This window comes from Panthera tigris, chromosome B3 (assembly GCF_018350195.1).
Source record: "Panthera tigris isolate Pti1 chromosome B3, P.tigris_Pti1_mat1.1, whole genome shotgun sequence".
Taxonomy (NCBI): Eukaryota; Metazoa; Chordata; class Mammalia; order Carnivora; family Felidae; genus Panthera; species Panthera tigris.
The window spans coordinates 33714586-33735095 of NC_056665.1; the positions used below are offsets into that span (position 1 = coordinate 33714586).

Sequence of the window (20510 nt, forward strand, 5' to 3'; positions counted from 1 at the left end):
GCATATTAGAGTTACATGTTTAGTGAGTTTCTCTTATTTTCTGTCAGGTTGCTTAAGTTCATCAACCTCCCTACCCCCACAATAGTTTGCTCTTATACAAGCATGAGATATTATGCTGATAGCATGGTATTTTGATTCTGGCTGCAATGCCATGGAAGAATGATGGGCTGTTTCTGATAAATTGCTTCTATATTTGCATCCTTTCATTCTACAAATAACACCCAGTGTCTATGTGCCAGGCACTATATTAAGCAGCAGGGATTCAATGATGAAAAAATCAGATATGGTCCCTAGCCTCTAGGGCATCAACAGTTTAGTGCGAAGAGAGATATAACACCAAAAATTATATGTGATTTGGGCACATTGAAAGCAAATTAGTCTGGTGCATTAGGGAAGATTTCCCTGAGGAAGAGATTACATGGGAATTTCCCTGAGGAAGAGCGTGGGGGAGTTAAAGGGGGAGAGAACAGCAGGTAGGAAGGCTTTAAGGGGAGAAAAAAATGGGTTGTGTTGGAGGAACTATAAGAAGGTCTGCAGAGTTGGAGTATAGTCAAGTAGGGCAAGGGTGGTCTAGCTCATAAAGAGCAAGAAAAGCAGGAAGGGGCCAGATTATGCTTAGCTTTAATATATGGGCAGAATATAAAATGGACTGAGGGATGGAAAGTATGCATGAATACTGGAGACTACCCTAGAAGCCATTGTGGCAGTCCAGATGAAAGCTGGCGGTTGTTTGGACTGGAGTGGTGGCATTGGCAATAGAGAGAAATACACATATTTAAAAGATATTTAAGATATGGAATGAACATCACTTGGAGATTGATAGATGTGGAATCTGAGAGAGACACACACGTCAGGGATGACTCCTAGATTTCTGGCTAGAACTGGGTGAGTAGTGGTGTCATTTTCTGAGGTAGAGAATACTGATAAAGTAGGTTTGATGATGGGTGGGGGAAGATGAGTTGAGCTTTAGGATTGGCTGGGTTCAAGTTGCTTATGAAATATCCAAGAGAGATGTCCAGTAAAAGGATATACAGGTAGAATTTTGGAAGAGTTCAGGAGAGAAGTGTCCAACTCTATCATTAGCCTGGTGAATGGCTGGGAGAGCCTAAACCCTGAGAATCTCTAACAAGTTGAGAAGAAATTGGCAAATAAGAAAGAGTGGTCAGTGAAGTACTAGGAAAACTAGGTGTCACATCAATTAAAGGAAGAGTGGTTTGAAAAGGAGGGTTTAATGTTGCTAGGAAGACTAGTCGAATAAGAACCGTAAGTGATCTTATTGAGAAGTTTTTGTACAGTGGTGGGAGCAGAATCTAGATTAAAGTGGTTTGAGAAGTGGGAGGGAGGTGAGAAATTGTGACACTTTAGATTTGGCTGTTAAAGAGGAGGAAAGCAAAAGGTCAATATCTAGAGGGAGACATGAGGTTATGCTTTTATTTATTTTTAAAGATGGAGAGATTTAATACATTTATGCATCCAGGTGCTATTGGAAAGTAGCCAGCAGAGAAGAGTGGAGATGATGATGATGGTGTGTGTGTGTGTGCCGTTTGCACAAGGTCCCGTGTACAGGTTAAGGGATTAGCCTTTTCCTTATGAGAGTCACCGCAATAGGAGTGAAGAATGCTCAAAAGTGGTATAGATACAGGTAGGTTCATAGATTTGGAGTCAGGAACGTTGAAGGGGTACATGGTAGTTCCTGTTTTCTTTCTGAAGTTGCAGAGTGAAGGAGGAGGTAAGGGCTTTGCAGCCTTGTGGAATGTAGACTGAGGTGGCAGCAGCGGAGAGCCAGAGTGTGAGCTGGCTGGGGAAGCACAGCCCAGTGCAGAAAACTTTGACCCAGCTTGTGTCATGGGGAGAGGGTTCCAAACAGGTTTCTTCGTTTGGGTATCTAGAAGGAAAAGAGGCACAAAGTAATCCTTCTCTCTTGTCTTTTAGCACAAACCACAGGATCTAATTATTTTTTTCTAGTTTCCTGATAACTCTTCCTACTGCTGACACTGAAGTTGGCTTCCATTTCCTTTGACACTCTGACGTGTTAGCTTTTCCCTACATAAGAAAACTTCATTTACGTGCATTTAGCACCAGATTTTTCCTTAGTGGAATTTCTTTTGTCTCGTTTTCCCCACTTGCGTACAGAGTGCTCCATCTTTGCTTAGTTTTATTTGTTGGTTTTTTAAAAAAATTTTGTTTACATTTATTCATTTTTGAGAGACAGAGAACAAGCGGGGGAGAGGCAGAGAGAGAGGGAGACAGAATCCGAAGCAGGCTCCAGGCTCTGAGCTGTCAGCACAGAGCCCCATGTGGGGCTCAAACTCACAAACCACAAAATCATGACCTGAGCCAAAGTCGGACGCTTAACCGACTGAGCCACCCAGGTGCCCCTTTGCTCAGTTTTACTTGTATAAAATGAAATTCCTTTAAGCTCTTTTTTATGAGATACCCAAGGCTGCTGTTCTCTTTCTACCTCCCATCTTTCATATGCATGGAATGTGAAAGGAAGTACAATGTAGGGCTTTTAAAATGCATTAGATCGGTAGATCAATGTCAGGAGCTGATCCAAACATGACCTAACATATAAAGCAAAGCCAGTTATATAGGTTCTGCTACCCAGCAGTTAATTGAGATGACAATTTCTCAATATTGCTGTCTGTAATATACCAGCTGAATTGATGAAATGTATAAAGTGAGAGATTACTTAAAATGTTCAAGTAAGGAGTTCTGGTCACTCTCAATCATGTGACTGAACTTCTCTGAGTTTGTTTCTTATTTATGACTAGAATAATGATACCTGGCAAAACATGACAATTAAGTGAGATTATATAATTATAATATCTAGTAACATAAAGTAACTTGTACATTATAAAGTGATAGGAAGATTAGTTGTTGCCATTTACAATCCTTGACTAAGTTTTTAACTATCAGGCCATTTTTTATACAGCTGTTTAGTTACAATATAACTAAGTTTTCAGGTGCACCTGGTTGGCTCATTTGGTGGGAGTGTGTGACTCTTTAATCTCAGGGTTGTGAGTTTGAGCCCCACATTGGGTGTAGAGATTACTTAAATAAAATCTTAAAAAAACAACTAATTTTTTGAACTTGTTGCTAGACTTAAAATGGAACTCGGTAGTGAGATAGATGGCAATAGGTTTATTTTAGTGTCTACTGTATGCTTTACCTATAATATTTAATCCTTATAGCACTTGCTTAAACACACTACTACTTTCATTTTGCAAATGAGGCTACTTAACCTTTTTTTTTTTTAAGTTTATTTGTGAGAGAGAGTGAGAGAGAGAAAGAGTGCAAGTGGGGGAGAGGGGCAGAGGGAGAAAGAGAGTATCCCAAGCAGGTTCCACACTAAGACTTGATTTCAAGAGTTGAAATCAAGAGTTGGCTGCTTACCAGACTGAGCCACCCAAGCACCCCAAGGCTATTCAATCTTAAACCTGCCTGAGGCTGTACATTTATAACAGATGGGGCTTGAATTTGATTAAAACACACATGTTCTTTCCCATAAGCACAGCATGTAAATTTTTGTATTTTCTCCTTTTCTATTTTTTTTTTTCAACGTTTTTTTTTTTTTTATTTATTTTTGGGACAGAGAGAGACAGAGCATGAACGGGGGAGGGGCAGAGAGAGAGGGAGACACAGAATCGGAAACAGGCTCCAGGCTCTGAGCCATCAGCCCAGAGCCTGACGCGGGGCTCGAACTCACGGACCGCGAGATCGTGACCTGGCTGAAGTCGGACGCTTAACCGACTGCGCCACCCAGGCGCCCCTCTCCTTTTCTATTTTAAGTGATGGAAGAAAAAAACTTCAGTATCAGTAGATAACCAAGACTAAGAAATTCTACTTTGTCATTTTAATGAAATATATATTATTAAAACATATGGTTAATATGGAGATAGTAAAATTTATAGTAAAAATAATAAGGTATTCTGATTATATCAGAAATATAATCCACTTGTGGTTTTTTCATTATTCTGATCCAGTTAGGACTAGTGTTTAGGAACTTTAACAGCCATCTAACAATAGAGGAGAAATATTTATGATTTGAACGGTATTAAATATCTGTATTAATATTAATCTGTATTAATATTATTATCACTGTATACCTAAAACTAATGTAACATTATGTGTCAGCTATACTCAAATAAAGAAAAAAGCCCATTGATAATTTTTTATTTTTGACCACCATCTATAGCTGGGTTTATAAGTGGTAACTTTTCTAAATTCCAGGAGACATGGGTTGGACAAGTATGAATACACTTTTGGAGCAATACATCAGGGTATTTGAAAGCAGGGAAGTTCAGTGTAACAATTGCTCAATCCAGTTCTAAAAATCTTGCTTTCCTTTTGAATATTTTGAAGCTGCGTTTTGCAGACTGGATTCTTTTGACTCTGAGAAAAGGAAACAATACCACAAAAGATCTTTTCCCTATTTTGTATCACATAGCATCAATGGTGTATGGTCAAGCAAGTACATGACCTATGGCTATTAAAGTATCTAGTGAAATGTTACAAGTCAACTCTTAAAGTCTCCTGTCACTTATAATGCTAATACTTAAAAATGCCATACTCAAAAGTTTTATAGAAGACTAACTTGTAGCACAGTCCAATCACGTTATTGATTTGGAAAAGGAGACCTTAGATTTTTTTTTTTTAAGACTTTACTAGTTTAGTTCAAAATGTAATTTATTTCTGGTATGACTTTTAGGGAGTCAGGAAAGATTGCTCTCATATGTATTAACTTATAAGAGGGAGACAATCTGACATTTAAACAGACATACTTTGCATTATAGAAACAACTTTTCCCAGAGAGCATTTGCCTTTTTCATAGTCTAGACTAGATACCTAAGTCAACAGTTACTAAAATAATATTGTCTTCTTATCTTTATCTACAATCATGGCTTCAGCATTCCATGTCACTTCTCTTACTCCCCTTCCCTCCCTATTTCACCTCGATGGCTGATTGCCAGTTCCTAATCTTTTTTTTTTTTGCCTGTTCCCATCTTCATTAGGTCTCCTTTTTATCCAAAACATACTGACTTGAAATGGAAACTTTTTCTGTAGCTTTCTCAGACTTTCAGTTTCAACTCATGTTCACTTGGGCCTGCTATGTAACCTGTATTACTTACACTGTGGTTTCCCCCCACTCCCCTGACTAAAAAGAATGGAGTTACTGCCTTTGTGGTTACTGAGTGGTGAGATTATTTTGGGCTATGAGGGCTGGGGGCAAGGTTAGGTTGGGGAGGGAGGTGAAATAAATTTCACAGCTGAAACTAATCTTTGGTTTTTAAGTCTGGTAAGCACTGCAATCTAGTTTTCATTAGGAATAGAATTAATGTGTGTACCCAACATATCAGGTTGTTAATTATTTGAAACAACTCAGAAAAAAACACATCAATGATTTAGGAGGGATAGCATTTCTTTTTATTCTTGGTTCCATATTTTAAAAATTACATTGTCTGCATTTTGAATTAAGTGAAAGGGTTGAGAAAGCTCACTTTATCTGCCTTATAACTGTAAAAAAAAAAAAACAAGCCAACTTTCAGTTTGCAAGTTTCAGATATGATAATAGTCCTGAAATCACCATGGTTGAAAACAATTCTGCCAGATTATGGATAAAGAGGAAAGGAAAAACTATGACTATTAGAAAGCAGCAATATTTATTAGAAATAACAGGCAACCTTGGGAAGTTATTGGCTATGAGTTTTAAAACCACAGAACTTTGGATATAAAAGGAAGGAGTGTTGCATGGCTAACAGACAAGGTGAAGAAAAGCTGTTATCAATGCAGAGTAGCAAGTCAACCCATTCACTGAGCAAACTAAAAGGTCCAACAGCCATTTATTTTAATGAAGTTAAAGATTCCCCCTTTCTTAAAACATTCCAGGAATAGAGTGGGGGAAGATGGGCTAACATCATCTTTATCAAATATCTGCAAAGGTTACAAAGATAGCTGGGAAAGCCTCTGCATGGAGAATGGAAGAGGTATCACAGAACTGAATAACTGATCCTCAGAATATTTAGATCTTGAATTAGGTTAGATCTTGACCTGCTTCTAGCCAGTTGATCTCTTTAAATATGCAGGGCTGTGCAATAAGTTTTTGATTCTTCTATAATGTTCTTCTTGCATTCTTCTGGATATGACATACACTTGGTTTCTTTAAAGATCACTGCTTTTCCTTTGAATAAGCCAATAGGAATAAGGGAGACAAAAAGGGAAATAATAAATGTTCAGACAGCGTGATTTTAAGGTTTTGATGCATAACTTCAAGACATTTTCACAGAGCATATTGCTCTCAAGTTAGGGTTAAAGTGATCCATGTGGATAATGCAGAAGATGACATTCTTCCAGGGAAAAATAAGATACCAGGCATCTTCCTTCAGGCACTGAGATTACAGCCATCCAATAGATGGGGATGGGCAGAAAGAGGAGACTTCAACAGCCGCAAATATTCTTTGATAGCTAATTTTTGGCAAGTCTGGCAATGAGATCTTTCCATTCCCCCCTTTTCTTTGTGATGTATGTAGGAGTGAGTAGCTGCAGTAGTGATTCTGGCTGTTGCCTAAAGAAGTTCTGACACAAGGCCTCAGTGTTACATATCACATACATCCCACAGTCATAGCTGTTTTGTTGAGCAGGGGCTCTCTCTTCCACAAAGGCTAGTTTGTCTCCTTTTCTGCCTAAGAAAGCCTCCAGTTTCTCTGCTACCTGCTTTGCATGGACTGAGTTGCTTCTGCTATGGGAATCATAATGAAGAAAGCTATTTTTATCTTGGACATAAACCAACAAACTCCAATGGGTTCCCCCAGCTGCCTCATTGGAATTATCATTGATGGCTAAAAATACAACTCTCTTGTTGGGGAGGTCTAGGGGTTCAAGGAACATGGCAATCTCTGCTTGGTTGCTAGTGCACTTGATGAACTGGGTAACTTCGGGACTGATGAAGCAGACATGGTCAGAGCAGTCATGAAACTGACTGTTGGCAAAGTACTCAAAGGCAAATCCAATAATATGGTCATTGAGCCAGCTTGGAGGATCCAACAGCGAGACATCTGATTGCCGCAGTAGACTGTCCATGTAACTCAAAACTACAGGGTCCATCTTGTCCTGACCAGGGCTGATCAGAAATTCCAGTAGCTGAAGGAGAGGCAGAAGATAATATTTACTGCTGAATATGATACCTTGCTGTAAAATCGGGATCATAAATAGTAGCTACTCTTACAGGTTTTTTTAAAGATTAAATACAATTGTAAAGTTTTTAGCAATAATGCCTGCCTGAGAGTAAACATTCAACAGACTCTAGCTTCTGGATTGTGTGTTAACAATTAGTTAAAATGAAAACTTTGGAAAATTTTCATGCTGAAACAGTAAGCATGAATTTTTATCTTCCTCTTTAAATGCAGAGATTGGTTAAAATTATAACAGACATTTATCAAACTTCCTAGCATTAACCCTATATTTGGTCCTTTAATGAATATGCTTGATAACAATGGCAAGTTATTTTTACATTAAAGTGAATTTTCAAAGAGTCTGAAGAAAAATGTTGCTTATTAACAAGGGAAATAGTTTCCATTTCAACATTTATTTTTGAGATAAGATAAAAATATTGCTTCCTCATTCCATAATGGAAAGTGACAGTGATTAGAGCTGTAGTTAAAAGGAACTACAGGGGTGCCTGGATGGCTCAGTCGGTTAAGCGTCTAACTTTGGCTCAGGTCACGATCTCATAGTTCATGGGTTTGAGCCCTGCGTCGGACCCTGCACTAAGAGCTCAGAGCCTGGAGCCTGCTTCAGGTTCTGTGTCTCCCTCTCTCTGTCTGCCCTTTCCCTGCTTATGCTTTCTGTCTCTTTCAAAAATAAATAAATAAACTTGAAAAAAAGATAAATGAAAGAACATTTCAAGAACAGAAAATCATGAGTTTTACAAATGAAAATCATTCCTGATTCTGCTCGGTTTTGAGTATGAGTGATCTAGTTTTCCTCATCCATTTCTCATCTTTAACTTCAAGGGGTAAGATAAAGATTATGTAATGTTTATAAGTTAGAAATTTTTATCACTGAAAGGTAGTTAGGCACAGGAATCAGGAGACCTGGATCTAGCCCTAGTTTTATCACAAAATTTAAATGATTTTGTCTTTGCTTTGTTGTCTGTAAAAAGGGCAGATATCTGCTTACATGCCTCAGTGAGTTGCAGAAAGCCCAAATAATTTTACTTGAAGTTATTAAAAGAACATAAAATGTTGTTCCAATAGCATTTATATTATTAATTAAATGGTATTAGTAAGATGATCAGAACATCTACATAGCGCTCCACACCAGTGAAAGCAAATGAAGTTTGGAAGCAAATATCTCTTCATATTATCTTTTGCAAACAAAAGCATGACTTAGAGTACAGCAACACAAAGTATATGATAAGATTAATATGCTCATGATCACCGAAGGTAAGGTGCTAACAAAGACAAGAAGTCTGATAAATGTGCAAGATAACATAATATTTAAGCCAGAGAGAGTTAACTGCTGTGCATTGACCTGACAGCATTACAACACCACTAAAAATCCAAAGCAATAAAAGGTCACATGCAGACTGAGAGTATAAAACAAAGCATATTATAATAATATCATTTCTGTGAAAGACTGGGCTAGAATAATCAATTAATTCTAGCCATTAATAATCAATTCTGGCCATCAGACCAGGTATTTTACCATTTGATTACACTACTAAAATAATAAAATTTTGTGGCACAGACATTTTTCTGTAATCAAAAGTCTGAAAAACCTTAAGAAAAAATAAATATACCCCTCAAGAAAAAAGACCCTAAAGTAAGTGAGGTAATTAAGAAGCACCAAAGATGGTTTTATGTGCATATAGTATATAATAATCTGAACTATTTCAGAAACAATATAGGGCTGTTTATGAGAAATATATGTATATACACATACATATTAATATAAATATACAACATAAGATCGAATGAAAATATCTTTTTTTTTTTTTAACGTTTATTTATTTTTGAGACAGAGAGAGAGACAGAGCATGAACGGGGGAGGGTCAGAGAGAGGGAGACACAGAATCCGAAACAGGCTCCAGGCTCCGAGCTGTCAGCACAGAGCCCGACACGGGGCTTGAACTCACGGACCGTGAGATCATGACCTGAGCTGAAGTCGGCCACACAACCGACTGAGCCACCCAGGCGCCCCCGAATGAAAATATCTTAAGATTTTCTTTTCTTTAAAAAAAGGTTTTTTTAAAATGTTCATTTATTTTTGAGAGACAGAGTGCAAGTGGGGGAGGGGCAGAGAGAGGAGACACAGAATCCAAAGCAGGGTCCAGGCTCTGAGCTGTCAACACACAGCCAGATGCAGGGCTCAAACCCATGAACCATAAGATCATGCCCTGAGCTGAAGTTGGATGTTTAACCGACTGAGCCACCCAGGTGCCCCAAATCTTAAGATTTTCTTGAGAAAAGAGAATAACTTCAGGAGAGACATAAACTAGAGACTGGAACAAAGTTTAACGAGGCATAGAGCACATTTGCTATGGGTGGGCCACAAATTTGGCTCTAAGATTTTTGGCAGCTAACCAGAGACTATAAAGTTAAACATTCACAATGTCCGTAAGGTAAAAATAAAGCAATTGCTCAGGAGAGGTAAAAGCATTCTTTGTATTAAGGTTAGGCAGGTTTTTTTTCAAGCAATTTTCATAAAAGACAAGGTGTATCATAATGAATAATGTCCCTCAATATTCTTATGATAGATGAAGTTGTTTCTTATAACGATCCTTCATATCCAGTCTGATGGCAAATGAATTAACAGCAGTCTAGTAAAAACAAGTCTATGGAGGCTAGGTTCTCAGCTTGCTGCTGATGTGACTTAAGAGTAAATTAATATGAAAATGGAATGACTGCTTGTGCATCAAGCAAAGCTCCCCCAATCTCTTCCACCTGCTCTCAATGAATACTATGTAGTGGTGAGTACCAGATTTTACTGCCTGGCAAATACCTGGAGACCTACTCTCTACACTGAAATCAGACCCACATATTAATAGCCAACCCAACTAGGGATAGAAGCCTACAAGGAGAAGAGTTCCTGAAAAGACAGGCATCTCACCTTGGAAGGAGTGACATAAGTGGCCAAGATTTCCTTCAGAATATATAGTTCTTTTTTTTTTAAGGGCTTAAATTTTTTTTTTTAAGGTTTATTATTTATTTTTGAGAGAGACAGAAACAGCACAAGTGGAGGAGGGGCAGAGAGAGAGGGAGACACGGCATCTGAAGCAGGCTCCAGGCTCTGAGGTGTCAGCACAGAGCCCAACACGGGGCTTGAACCCACAAACTGTAAGATCATGACCTGAGCTGAAGTCGGACGCTTAACCGACTGAGCCACCCAGGCACCCTCAGAAAATGGTTTTAGTGTTCTGTTTGATTTTGAAAATATCCAACATCCAGACAATGGGTCAGTCAAGGATCTAGGTCTATTCCACCCAGCATGGTAGCAATAGTTTAACCCCAACAATTCTAAAGCAAATGGAACCAAAGGAGTCTTTGGCCAAAGCATTGTTAGCGAAGAAAAACTCTAAACTTAGCATCTGAAGACTTGAATTTTAGACTCAATTCTGTTACTCATTGGCCGTATGATCATAAATAAACTACTCAATTTCTTTAAGCCTCAGTATCCTCTTCTGTAAAGTGAGAATATTAATACATGACCTTTATCCTGGAGTATTTGTCAATATAAAATGAAGAAACATTGGTAACTAATATTTTAAAAAATATAACATAAAGTAGTATTTCCAGACATCATTGTGTCTCAAGGAAATTTATATCCCAATAACTGATAACTGTGATGTATTTCATTTAACAAATGTTTACTGAGTGTTTCCTTTGTGCTAGGGGTTGAAAATACAGAATGGGAATGAAATAGTCATAGTTCCTACCCTGACTGAGCATAAGCCTATTATGTTATAATGAATACATAGTGAATATACAATTCTTTTTACTCAATAAGCACCTACTGAGTACCTAATAGCTGTTGTGGGAGATACCAAGATGTATAAGATGGCTTATAGTCAATAAGATCAGAAACCCACAAGGGGCAGAAATAAAATGTATGGGAATTCAGAAGAGTGAACAATCACCTCTGGCTAAGAAAGGGAAGGAGACTTGAGATCAGGAAAGACTTCCAGGAAAAAGTGGCATAAAAGCTGGTTCTTGAAAGGCATATAGAATTAGATGCATGGAGAAGGGCATTAAGAAGGTAAGAGAGGCAAGGGAAGTGCCCCTAGAGGCTCATTCCAGTCTGGCTGGAATGAAGTAGGAATAGGGGTACAGATGAAGGTCAGAGGAAAATTATTAGAAGCTAAATGGTAACAGACTGAAGTCCAGGTGAAAGAATTTGGAATTTATACTGAGGAAATGGGAATCCATTAATGGCAAGGCTGGTGCTTTAGGAAGTTTAATAATTCAGCCATAGTACATAGGATTAATTGGTAGGGAGAGCAACTGGAGGAAGAGATCAAGTAGATTTTTATTGAAAGTGAAAGTAGGAGGAAATGGCTTAAATCAGGGGAAATGGTAGAAATGGGGAGGCAAGGAGGAAAGGTATTGTAGACAGAGACTCAATAAGTGATTAGAGAACAGTTGGGTAAAAGAGAATCATTAGGAAATTGTCTGTGGGTTTTAGTTAGGGTGACCATAAAGGATGACGATCCCATTACTAATGGGGTGGGGGAAAAGGAGACAGAAGGGGATCCAGCAAAAGAACCAAGAACCATCTAGAACTCTCCTAGGGATATTTCCTTTCTATACAGGGAGCACTGTGCTTGGCACATCTGAGGTACAATAAATATTTGCCAGATGAATGAAACATTTCAAAAAAGGAATCAGAAAATATAGATTAGGGGTAAAAAGAGAAATAAGTCCTCTTAAGACATTTGCATTGTTTGTAACATCCCCCTTTCTGCTTTGGTTTTGTGTTTTGTCTTTTCTCCTCTTCACTTAATAGTAAACTCCTTCAGAAATAAGAAGACCTATGTACTTGGCCTTGGTGGATGGTAAGGAAGACTGAAGAGTGAACTGGGGAGACAATAACCTCCTCATAGTTGTATTTGTAAAGTTCTACAAAATATATTTTAGTTCTACATTTTGGGGCTAGGAGGCTTTGGGTCCAGGCTCTACTTTGCCACTTGCCTATCTGTGTGAATCTGGGCAAGTTATTTATTCTCTTTCTGGGCCTCATTTTCCTCATCTGTAAAATGAGGTAATAATAACACCTGCCTCATAGACTGTTACACAAAATAAAAACATGAGTGAAAACACTCAGCATGTCATCTGACATATATAGCGGACTCAAAAGAGTTGTCTTCCCTGCTCCCTATATTTAGGGTGGTAATAATGGGCCTTAGAGATTTCTTGAAAATAAAGCACATCTGTCTTTTTTATAAGGCCACAAAGTCATCAAAGATAGATTTAGCTAGGGCATGACTCTGCTCTGTGCTTTACCTTTGGCAGAAGAAGGGTGAATGCTAACTCCAGAGAAAATTGTTCTCTCGACCTGAGTGGAGCAATGATGTTAATTGTGTATTGTCAGTATACACAAACCCTGCAGTAACAATTTATAACATCTTCCAACTTCTGTAGCTAAATGAAGCTAATATTGAATTCATAGTATAGAACAATTCCTAAACGAAGGCTTAATTTTAGCAAAAGGAAGAGACTACTTTTTCATCTTAATCTTGAAATCCTTAAAATGTATATTACTGGAATATTTGTTGTAAAAAACAACAAGGTAATTACATAAAAGGTAATAAAAACTACCTTAAAAGGGAAAATTTACAATTCAATGGAAGCCAATCTGATACAAGTAAGGGAAGAAGCTGCTGGTTCAGTAGAAAACCAATAGGTTGGGAGTCAGTTTCAATGAACTGTGTTCTAAAAGAGTGCTGTCCAATAGTACTTTTGATGATAATGGAAATGTTCCTTATTGGCAATGTCCAATACAGTAGTCACTTGCTACATGTGGCTACTGAGCACTTGAAATGTGGCTCATAAGGCTGTGGAACTGAATATTTAATTTTTAATTAAACTTAAATCTAAATATCTACATGTGGCTATTGGCTACTATTTTGGACAGTACAACTCCACAGATTTCAAAGGTATTTCTTGAAAGAAAAAAAATAAGATTATATGGTTAAATAAGTTAGGGAAATGCTTCATCCTAAAAGTCCTCATTGGAGGTTCATAATGCACACAATCATATTAGAAGCTAGAAGTTTTGTAATAAGGAAATGTAACTTTTCTTGGTCTTATTTTTTCCCCCAAACTCATTTGACCATGAGACACTTTTTTTTTCCTTTTAAACAGAATATCTATTAACACCTTATTGGCTGTGCAGTGAAGTTTGGGACGTGCTTGCTGAGTTACTTAATAAATGGCAGTGAGGCAACATGTTAATCATTTGATAAAAAAAAAAAAAAGAAGTTAGATCTCCGCCTCATACCTTATATGAACTCATATTTTAAGTGGAATAACATTTAAATGTTAAGAAAAGAAACAAAAATATTAGAAGAAAATGGAGCTTAATACACTTATGTGGCCAATAAATGCATGAAAAGATACTCAACACTTTACTAGTAATCAAAGGAAATCAAGTTAAAGCAAGATTTAATTTTTTACCTATCAAATTAGCAAAGATGAGGAAAACAGGTAATAACTAGCATTGCTGAGAGACCATGGGAAAAACAAGCATTCTCATTGTTGACAGGAGTATATGAACATATGCAAGCTTTTTGAAGGGTAATTTGCCATTATATTTTAATTCTTAAGAAATGTCTATGTGAAGGTATGACACTTTCAGAAATTTATCTTAAGGGAAATATTAAGGATGTATGCAAAAATTTATGAAGGATGTTCATCACAGCAATATTTATAAAAGAACTACTGAAACAATCTGAAAGTTCAAAAGAGGACTGATTAAATAATAGATTTTCATACAATGAAATATTTTCAGTCATTAAAAAATAAAATTGTAGATACCAATGTATTGACATGGAAATATGTTTATGATATGCTACGAAAAGGAAGTTTATATAAAAATTTATACAAGAAAAATATACACGAAAAAAATCAAGAATGATAGCCAAAGTTTAAATATAGTTTTAAAAAGAGAATTATTAATGCTTCTTAACACTTTTTTCCTTCTACCTTTTAATACTGTTTGCTTTATATTTTTCCCCTTTCTTTTTATAATAAGCATATAACCAATAAATACAGCTGTTTCCATTCAGGAAAAAAAAGGATATACCATCTCCCACTCTTACACTGACCTAAAATATGTCTGTTCTTTCAACTCACTGGTCTCTTCTGTCCTCTGGAAAGAAAAGAAAAAACAAAACAAAGAAAGTCTAATATCTCTTCTATAAATATTCAAACACAAAGATGTAAAATTAGATTATGTCCAACTTCTAATGTATGATTCCATTTGCAATTTCACAAAAAGAATCAAATCCAAAGACCAAATGTGCTTTTCATGGCAGCATAAGCAGAAATATTTTCAGGAAGGAAGTTCAAACTTTTTTTCTTGGTTTCAATTTCCCCCTATTAAACGTTTCCTTTTAATGCTAGCCTAAACCTAAACATATATATAAAGTAGAATGTAAAAATTACCATCAAGATTTATATATCCCTCTTGAGGGCAGAAATTATTAGATTTTATGCATCCCCGTTTCTTTAGTGCTTGACAAACTGGAGAAAATTTAATAAATGTTTCTCCTGAATAAAATATAGAAGTAAAATACATTTTGAAAAACTCCTAAAAACACAAAATTGTTATAAACAGGAAGATTTCTCAATTGTATAAATTATTTATAAATTGAACAATATTCCTCTTGACATCAATATTTTACAAATAGAGGAATTCAGCTCTCAAAGTAGAAAAACTACTTGGTATGATGATGATGCCTGTTAACTCTCCTACCAGAATACTTAACTTTAAAGTATTTTAAGTATAAATTCCATTTGGTCCTGCCTTGGGCCAGGAAGATAAACTAGAAGACTTTCTAGAATTTCTTCTAGCACCAAGGTTCTCTATTTACTGTTCTGTTACTAGGCATGGCTATCAATGGCTAAGATGTCATTGACCATGAAAATAATTTTATTTTCAGTCTACTGTTTCTAACTCAAAGTTCCATTTCTAATTGTACTACAATTTTTTTTCCTTACTATAAACTTGATGTAAACACCAGCCTTTCCTTAAGCTGTGTTTTGCTTAAAATCTTCCGAGAAATGACTTTGTACAAATGCAAAATTTGAAATACCTGGGGTTGTAAAGACAGTGTGTAGGGAGGCCAATAGGTTCAATGAGGGGTTTGAGCAAGATAACATTTTATGAAGGAGTGGACAGAATTTTATCATATGTATAAACAAATTAAAGCTAATAAGGTGTGATCAAGCTGAAGTTATGATCTGCCTGATTTCATAAATAACCACTGTGTTCAGCACACAATAGCTATATGCAAACACAGTTTGAAAGAGTATGAAAAACTCATCAAGTTTTAATCTTATTTGTCCTGTAGATTTCAAAGCCTGGTAAAGTATTTTTTTCATAGATAGTTAAGAGGTAAATTGTTATTACAAACTCCTAATTAATGAGTTTCAAAAATGTGCTTGGCACATAGTAGGGGCTCAATGAAAGTTTTTAAAAGTTTTTTTAATGTATTGCTCAGAGATAGAGCAAGTGGGGGAGGGGCAGAGAGCCAGAGAAAGAATCCCAAGCAGGCTCCACAACTGCTAGTGCAGAGCCTGACTTGGGGCTGGAACCCATGAGGCTGAGAGATCATGACCTGAGCTGAAACCAAGAGTCAGCTTGGTTAACTGACTGAGCCACTCAGGGGTTCAACAAATAATGAATGAATGAAAAAAAATAATGAATTTATGTTTTACTGTATTGTGCTGATAGGAAAGCAGGATCTGAAGGGATCCAATAACACATAGAGAATTTTCTGTCTTAGCAATTTGTCTTTAAATGTTAATTAATACAAAATATTTGTGAACTACCTAACCAAATTTTAATTATATGCTATTAAGTAGGGCTAAACATTTCCAGCAACTATTTATTTTAGCTGCTAATGTAAAGTATCAAGTTGCTACAACAAATAGTAGTGAGAAAATTAGAGCCAACTAAGGTCAGAAATCTCCAAGCTATTGCTTTGATGGAGGACTTGAACCTACCACTCTACTATGAGAGAGTATTTATTTATTCACTGGCCATAAGGGAAGGAAGTCCTCAAGTTTTTTAACCTGTAATCTAGACGCTCAAAAATAATAATTGTAAATGGGACAATTTTTTTCAGTATCGGGACTGTGTTTGGTGCTTTCATAACAGATAAAGGTGTGGAAGGGGTAGTAGCCGCTTAATCAGAAGCCAGAGAAAGGAAATTTCCCAGATCTTTTGTAATAAAAATTCTTAAAAAGCTTCAAAAATTTCCAGTATTCTTTCTGCTTTCAGATAGACCTGTTTCCTGGTTCCCCTAAAAAGGAGACAGATAGATGAACCTTAGCCTCTACATAAACTTGATTTTCAGTCTGTTAAACCATATTGCTGTCCAAATGTTCTCCAAAAGTTAGATGGACAAGATCAATATAGCTAGTCATGCTGAAGAAAGTAGTCTCTCAGAGAATCTGGTTCAGAAAGTTAACTTCACATTACTTATTTGGATTAGTAATATTTGGACCCCATAATTAATTTTTTGAATATATTTAAAAAAGCACACAAGTTGGGAACTAGGTGGAATTTGGGCAGTAAATTTCACAGTTTGGTATTGATCAATTTCTAATGAGACAGGTTATCTGGGCTTCAAGGACTTCCTTCTTGTTTGCTAATGCATTTTACTCATCCAAGAGGTTTAAGGGATTGACAAGGAGACAGAAATCTTGACCTTAAAAAGTCAGAAATGTAGGATTTAACACGTGTAGATGGAATTTAACTAAGAAAGGCCTTAGCAACACCTGGGAACCTATATATGTGGTAAAGCCACTGCCTATCAAAAGTACTAACATTATCACTTATAATACAAAAGAATGGGCTGGCCTCTTGACATGTAAAATGCTAATGGACCTCCACACTGGTAAGCACATCTCTGTAGAAAGGTATGTAATTTAGTTCAATCTATGTTTCTTTAGACTGGTCAGTCACACTGGGGAAACAAAGTAACTTAACAGACCCTTTAGAGATCACTTTATAGCAAAATTTAGTTAAAGATTATTTATTGGTCTAGTCTCTTCATTCCTATCTTCTGACAATCCAACCTACACATTACTTCTAGATTAATTTTTCAAACAGAACTCTAATAATTACATTATTCTACTCCAAAGATTTTAACATCTCTCCATTATCTACCAAATTAAGTACAAATTACATCTTGACATTCAATGATTTCCACAAAAAGAGCCCCAGCCTATCTTTCCCAATTTATTTCCTAGTACTGCTCCTACATACATAGGCACAAGTACAGTACTCTTGCAGGCCCAAATTATTAGGCAACAGTGGATTAATTACTACTGGTTGCTGCCCCTACCGTATAAGAGGAGAAGAAAATAGCCAGGAGAAGAAAATTCCCTACTTCCACAGAGAGGCTGGGAAGTGAAAACTACTCTAGTATTTTTCTGAAGCAGAGAAGTGATCTATCATGCTCTTGTTTAAAAAAACTATTACAGTCAGCTTTTTATAAATCTAGGGTCCATGGGCCAGGATGCAGCTAGAATTAGGGTTCCATGAACTTGGACTGGGAAAAAAATTGCATTCTGGATTTTTAATAATCTCTAGCTGAAATTTAGCATTTTCTTCAATAAGTATAGGCAATAATCCACAGCAGTATTAGCAGTCCCTATGTCTTTGTCACCAATAGAAATATGATATTTTAATATCACATTGAAGTTACTATGAGTATCACAAAATATAATTTATATGCATCACTATTTTGAAATTACATAATTAGGCCTGCTGCCAGATATTATTTAATGCATAAAGAAGCACATATGTAACTACATCATACAGTTGTTTGAATATTTTAAAACTTCCAATAAAATTGATTTTATTTCTATGCATTTTATTTTATATATTTAAAAATATTATTCTGAGATAGGGTTCATAGGCCAGGCTGCCAAAGAAGTCTGTGGTGTAAAAAAGGTTATTTTATCTTTGTTTTTTATACCTATTAATTGCTTATAGATTATCTAAACACTTTAGCATGGAATTCAAGGCTCTTCATAATCTATTCACACCCACTTTATCGCCTTTATCTCTGCCCCACCCCTACTCTCCATATTAAGCCCTAGTCATACCAGACAACAGTAACTGTCTTTTATCTGGAGGCAGATAGACTGGTTTTTGAATTAGCCCTAGTTAATAGTCAGTAGCCTTGCACTCACTGGCTTTGGCATTGCCTTATACAGACCTCTCTGCTTGCCAAGTGAATTATTCATTTTAAAGGTTTGTTTTCCCTAATACTATGAGGTCTTAATAGGGCTATATCTTTAAAAATTTTTAATGTTTATTTATTTTTGAGAGAGAGGGAGGGACAGGACATGAGCAGGGGAAGGGGCAGAGAGAGAGGGAGGCACAGAATCCAAAGCAGGCTCCAGGCTCTGAGCGGTCAGCACAGAGCCCGATGCGGGGGTCAAACTCACAAACCGTGAGATCATGACCTGAGCCGAAGTCAGACACCCAACCGACTGAGCCACCCAGGTGCCCCTGAATAGGGCTATATCTTAACTATCTTTATATCTTATTCCTTAAATGATTGATGAAATGAATAATAAAAGACAGATTCTAAATTGGCAAGGCACTGTATGCAGTAATTTCCAGGGGAGTAAAGTTAGTCTTTGAATCTCAAATTGACTTAGCGCTGATCTTTTTTGAGGACATAAATAAAGATACCCTTGATTCAGCCCTAACGTTGGATCCCCAGCTGATAAATGCTGGATGGTAGGGAAAGGGAGAGTAAAGAGAGCCCTAACTGAGGTGGACTTCATTTTACATCCTCAGATTGAGGGATGTAACTGTGTTGAAGGGAAAGGCAAAAATGACATCTTTTTTCCCATTTCCCAGAGTGGTTACCCAAAACTTCCATCACTCTGCTCAAGCTTCTCATTCCAGCCCCAACTCTTTCATCAAATAACTCCCACCTTAATGTTACAGAGCCAACACCATCAACTTCCTGCCCCTCCTTACTTTCCCATCCTTTATTGGTTCTCAACCGTCAGCGTTAGTCACCTCAGAAACTTTTTTTTTTAAATACTGATGGCCTGGGCCCTAGTCCCGGTTTATTCAATTGGTCTTGGGTGGAGCAACAGTATTTTTTTTTTTTTTTTAAACTTCTCAGGTTATTCTAACATGCATACAAGGTTGAGTTCCACTAGTGTTCCTGAAGCTATCAATCAGCCACCCTTATCCATGAATTGTCCACTTCGGGTTCCACGGTGGACCACTTCTATGCCTAAGTCTCCCATCTTTAAAGAAAGCATTCTTGCGGCCCACATTCTCGCCCCTTAACTTTCTCACAATCTTACTATGATGCTTCTTTTTAAAGGGTAATCTACATAGCTTCCACCAGCTATATTCTATTCCTCTTTTTACTCTTAACAGCCAATACTATGATTGGCTTTTGTGCCCGTCATTCTCTCTGCTTGTCTCATGTTTCTCTGACCAGCTACTGCTCACTGGCCTTTTAACACAAGAGTGGCCAAAAGGTCACCTTGGAAAAGGTTTCCCCAAGTCGTTCCACACAAGCAGGGGCCCCTCTTCTATGCTCAAAGAGGACCCTGTGCCTTTTTTTTTTTTTTCTATTATAATTTTACTTTATTACCACTGCGGATTCTCTCAAAGTCTCCCATGTAACACAGCACTTCAGAAAGCTGAAATGGTTTCATTTGCTTCTGACTTCCTGGAGTCTAAAGCACCAGAAAGCACTCAGTGAAAAAGTCTGAGGAATGAATGGAAAGCGAGACTAGGAAACGGAGGTCGGGGGCGGGGAAATGCGAGGGGAGAGGGCGTGTGTGTGGGAAGGGGCGGGGGCTAAGAGGGGCGGCGCTGAGAATCCTGCGCCAGAACGGGGGAGGGGGCAAGGACACGTTAAGTCGGCTAGGGCCGCAAAGCAGCTCCCTGACGGGACACACCGCCTTACCAACCAAAGTAGGGAGGCGGCTTCTTACCTGCCTCGGGCCTCACCACCCCAACCAGCCTTCAGGCACCTCAGTATTGGCCGGAAAGCAAGAGCTACAGTCGTAAACTCAGAGTTTTCTACCCCAACCTTGCGACATTCCTCTCTAGTAGAGTGAGAATCCGAGGCAGCGTTCCGAGCTCTGCCGTAAGGTGAGGAAGAAAAGTTTGGGCGGGGCCGCCTGGGGCGGACGAATGGGGCGTGCCCGCGCAAGCGCCAGCCGTTCTCTCCGGCGGCGTCACGTGCGGGGGCAGGGCCGGCAGGCTGGCCGGCTCCGGCAGGCGGTAGGGGGCGT

General features: G+C 37.6%; 1 protein-coding gene across 4 annotated transcripts; it reads right to left on the reverse strand.

Annotated features, from left to right (window-relative positions):
• Nucleotides 1-1041: 1041 nt before the first annotated feature.
• SENP8 (SUMO peptidase family member, NEDD8 specific) lies at nt 1042-20433 on the reverse strand. Of its 4 annotated transcripts, none has more exons than XR_006218516.1 (3): nt 20208-20433; nt 14324-14367; nt 1042-1885 (listed from the first exon to the last, which is right to left on the reverse strand). XR_006218516.1 is itself a non-coding variant. In XM_007084563.3 (3 exons), exon 3 carries the CDS (start codon nt 7102-7104, stop codon nt 6466-6468), a length of 639 nt encoding a protein of 212 aa, XP_007084625.1. In that variant the 5' UTR covers nt 7105-7140; nt 14324-14367; nt 20208-20433; the 3' UTR covers nt 5415-6465. The 4 variants fall into 4 exon arrangements, 2 of the variants coding, with proteins under 2 accessions (XP_007084625.1, XP_007084626.1); XM_007084563.3 differs by lacking the exon at nt 1042-1885 and adding an exon at nt 5415-7140; XR_006218517.1 differs by lacking the exon at nt 14324-14367.
• Nucleotides 20434-20510: the final 77 nt, after the last annotated feature.

Excerpts from the sequence above, each read along its gene's own strand:
- SENP8 (XM_007084564.3), bottom strand. The coding sequence starts at position 7,104 with ATGGACCCTGTAGTTTTGAGTTACATGGACAGTCTACTGCGGCAATCA.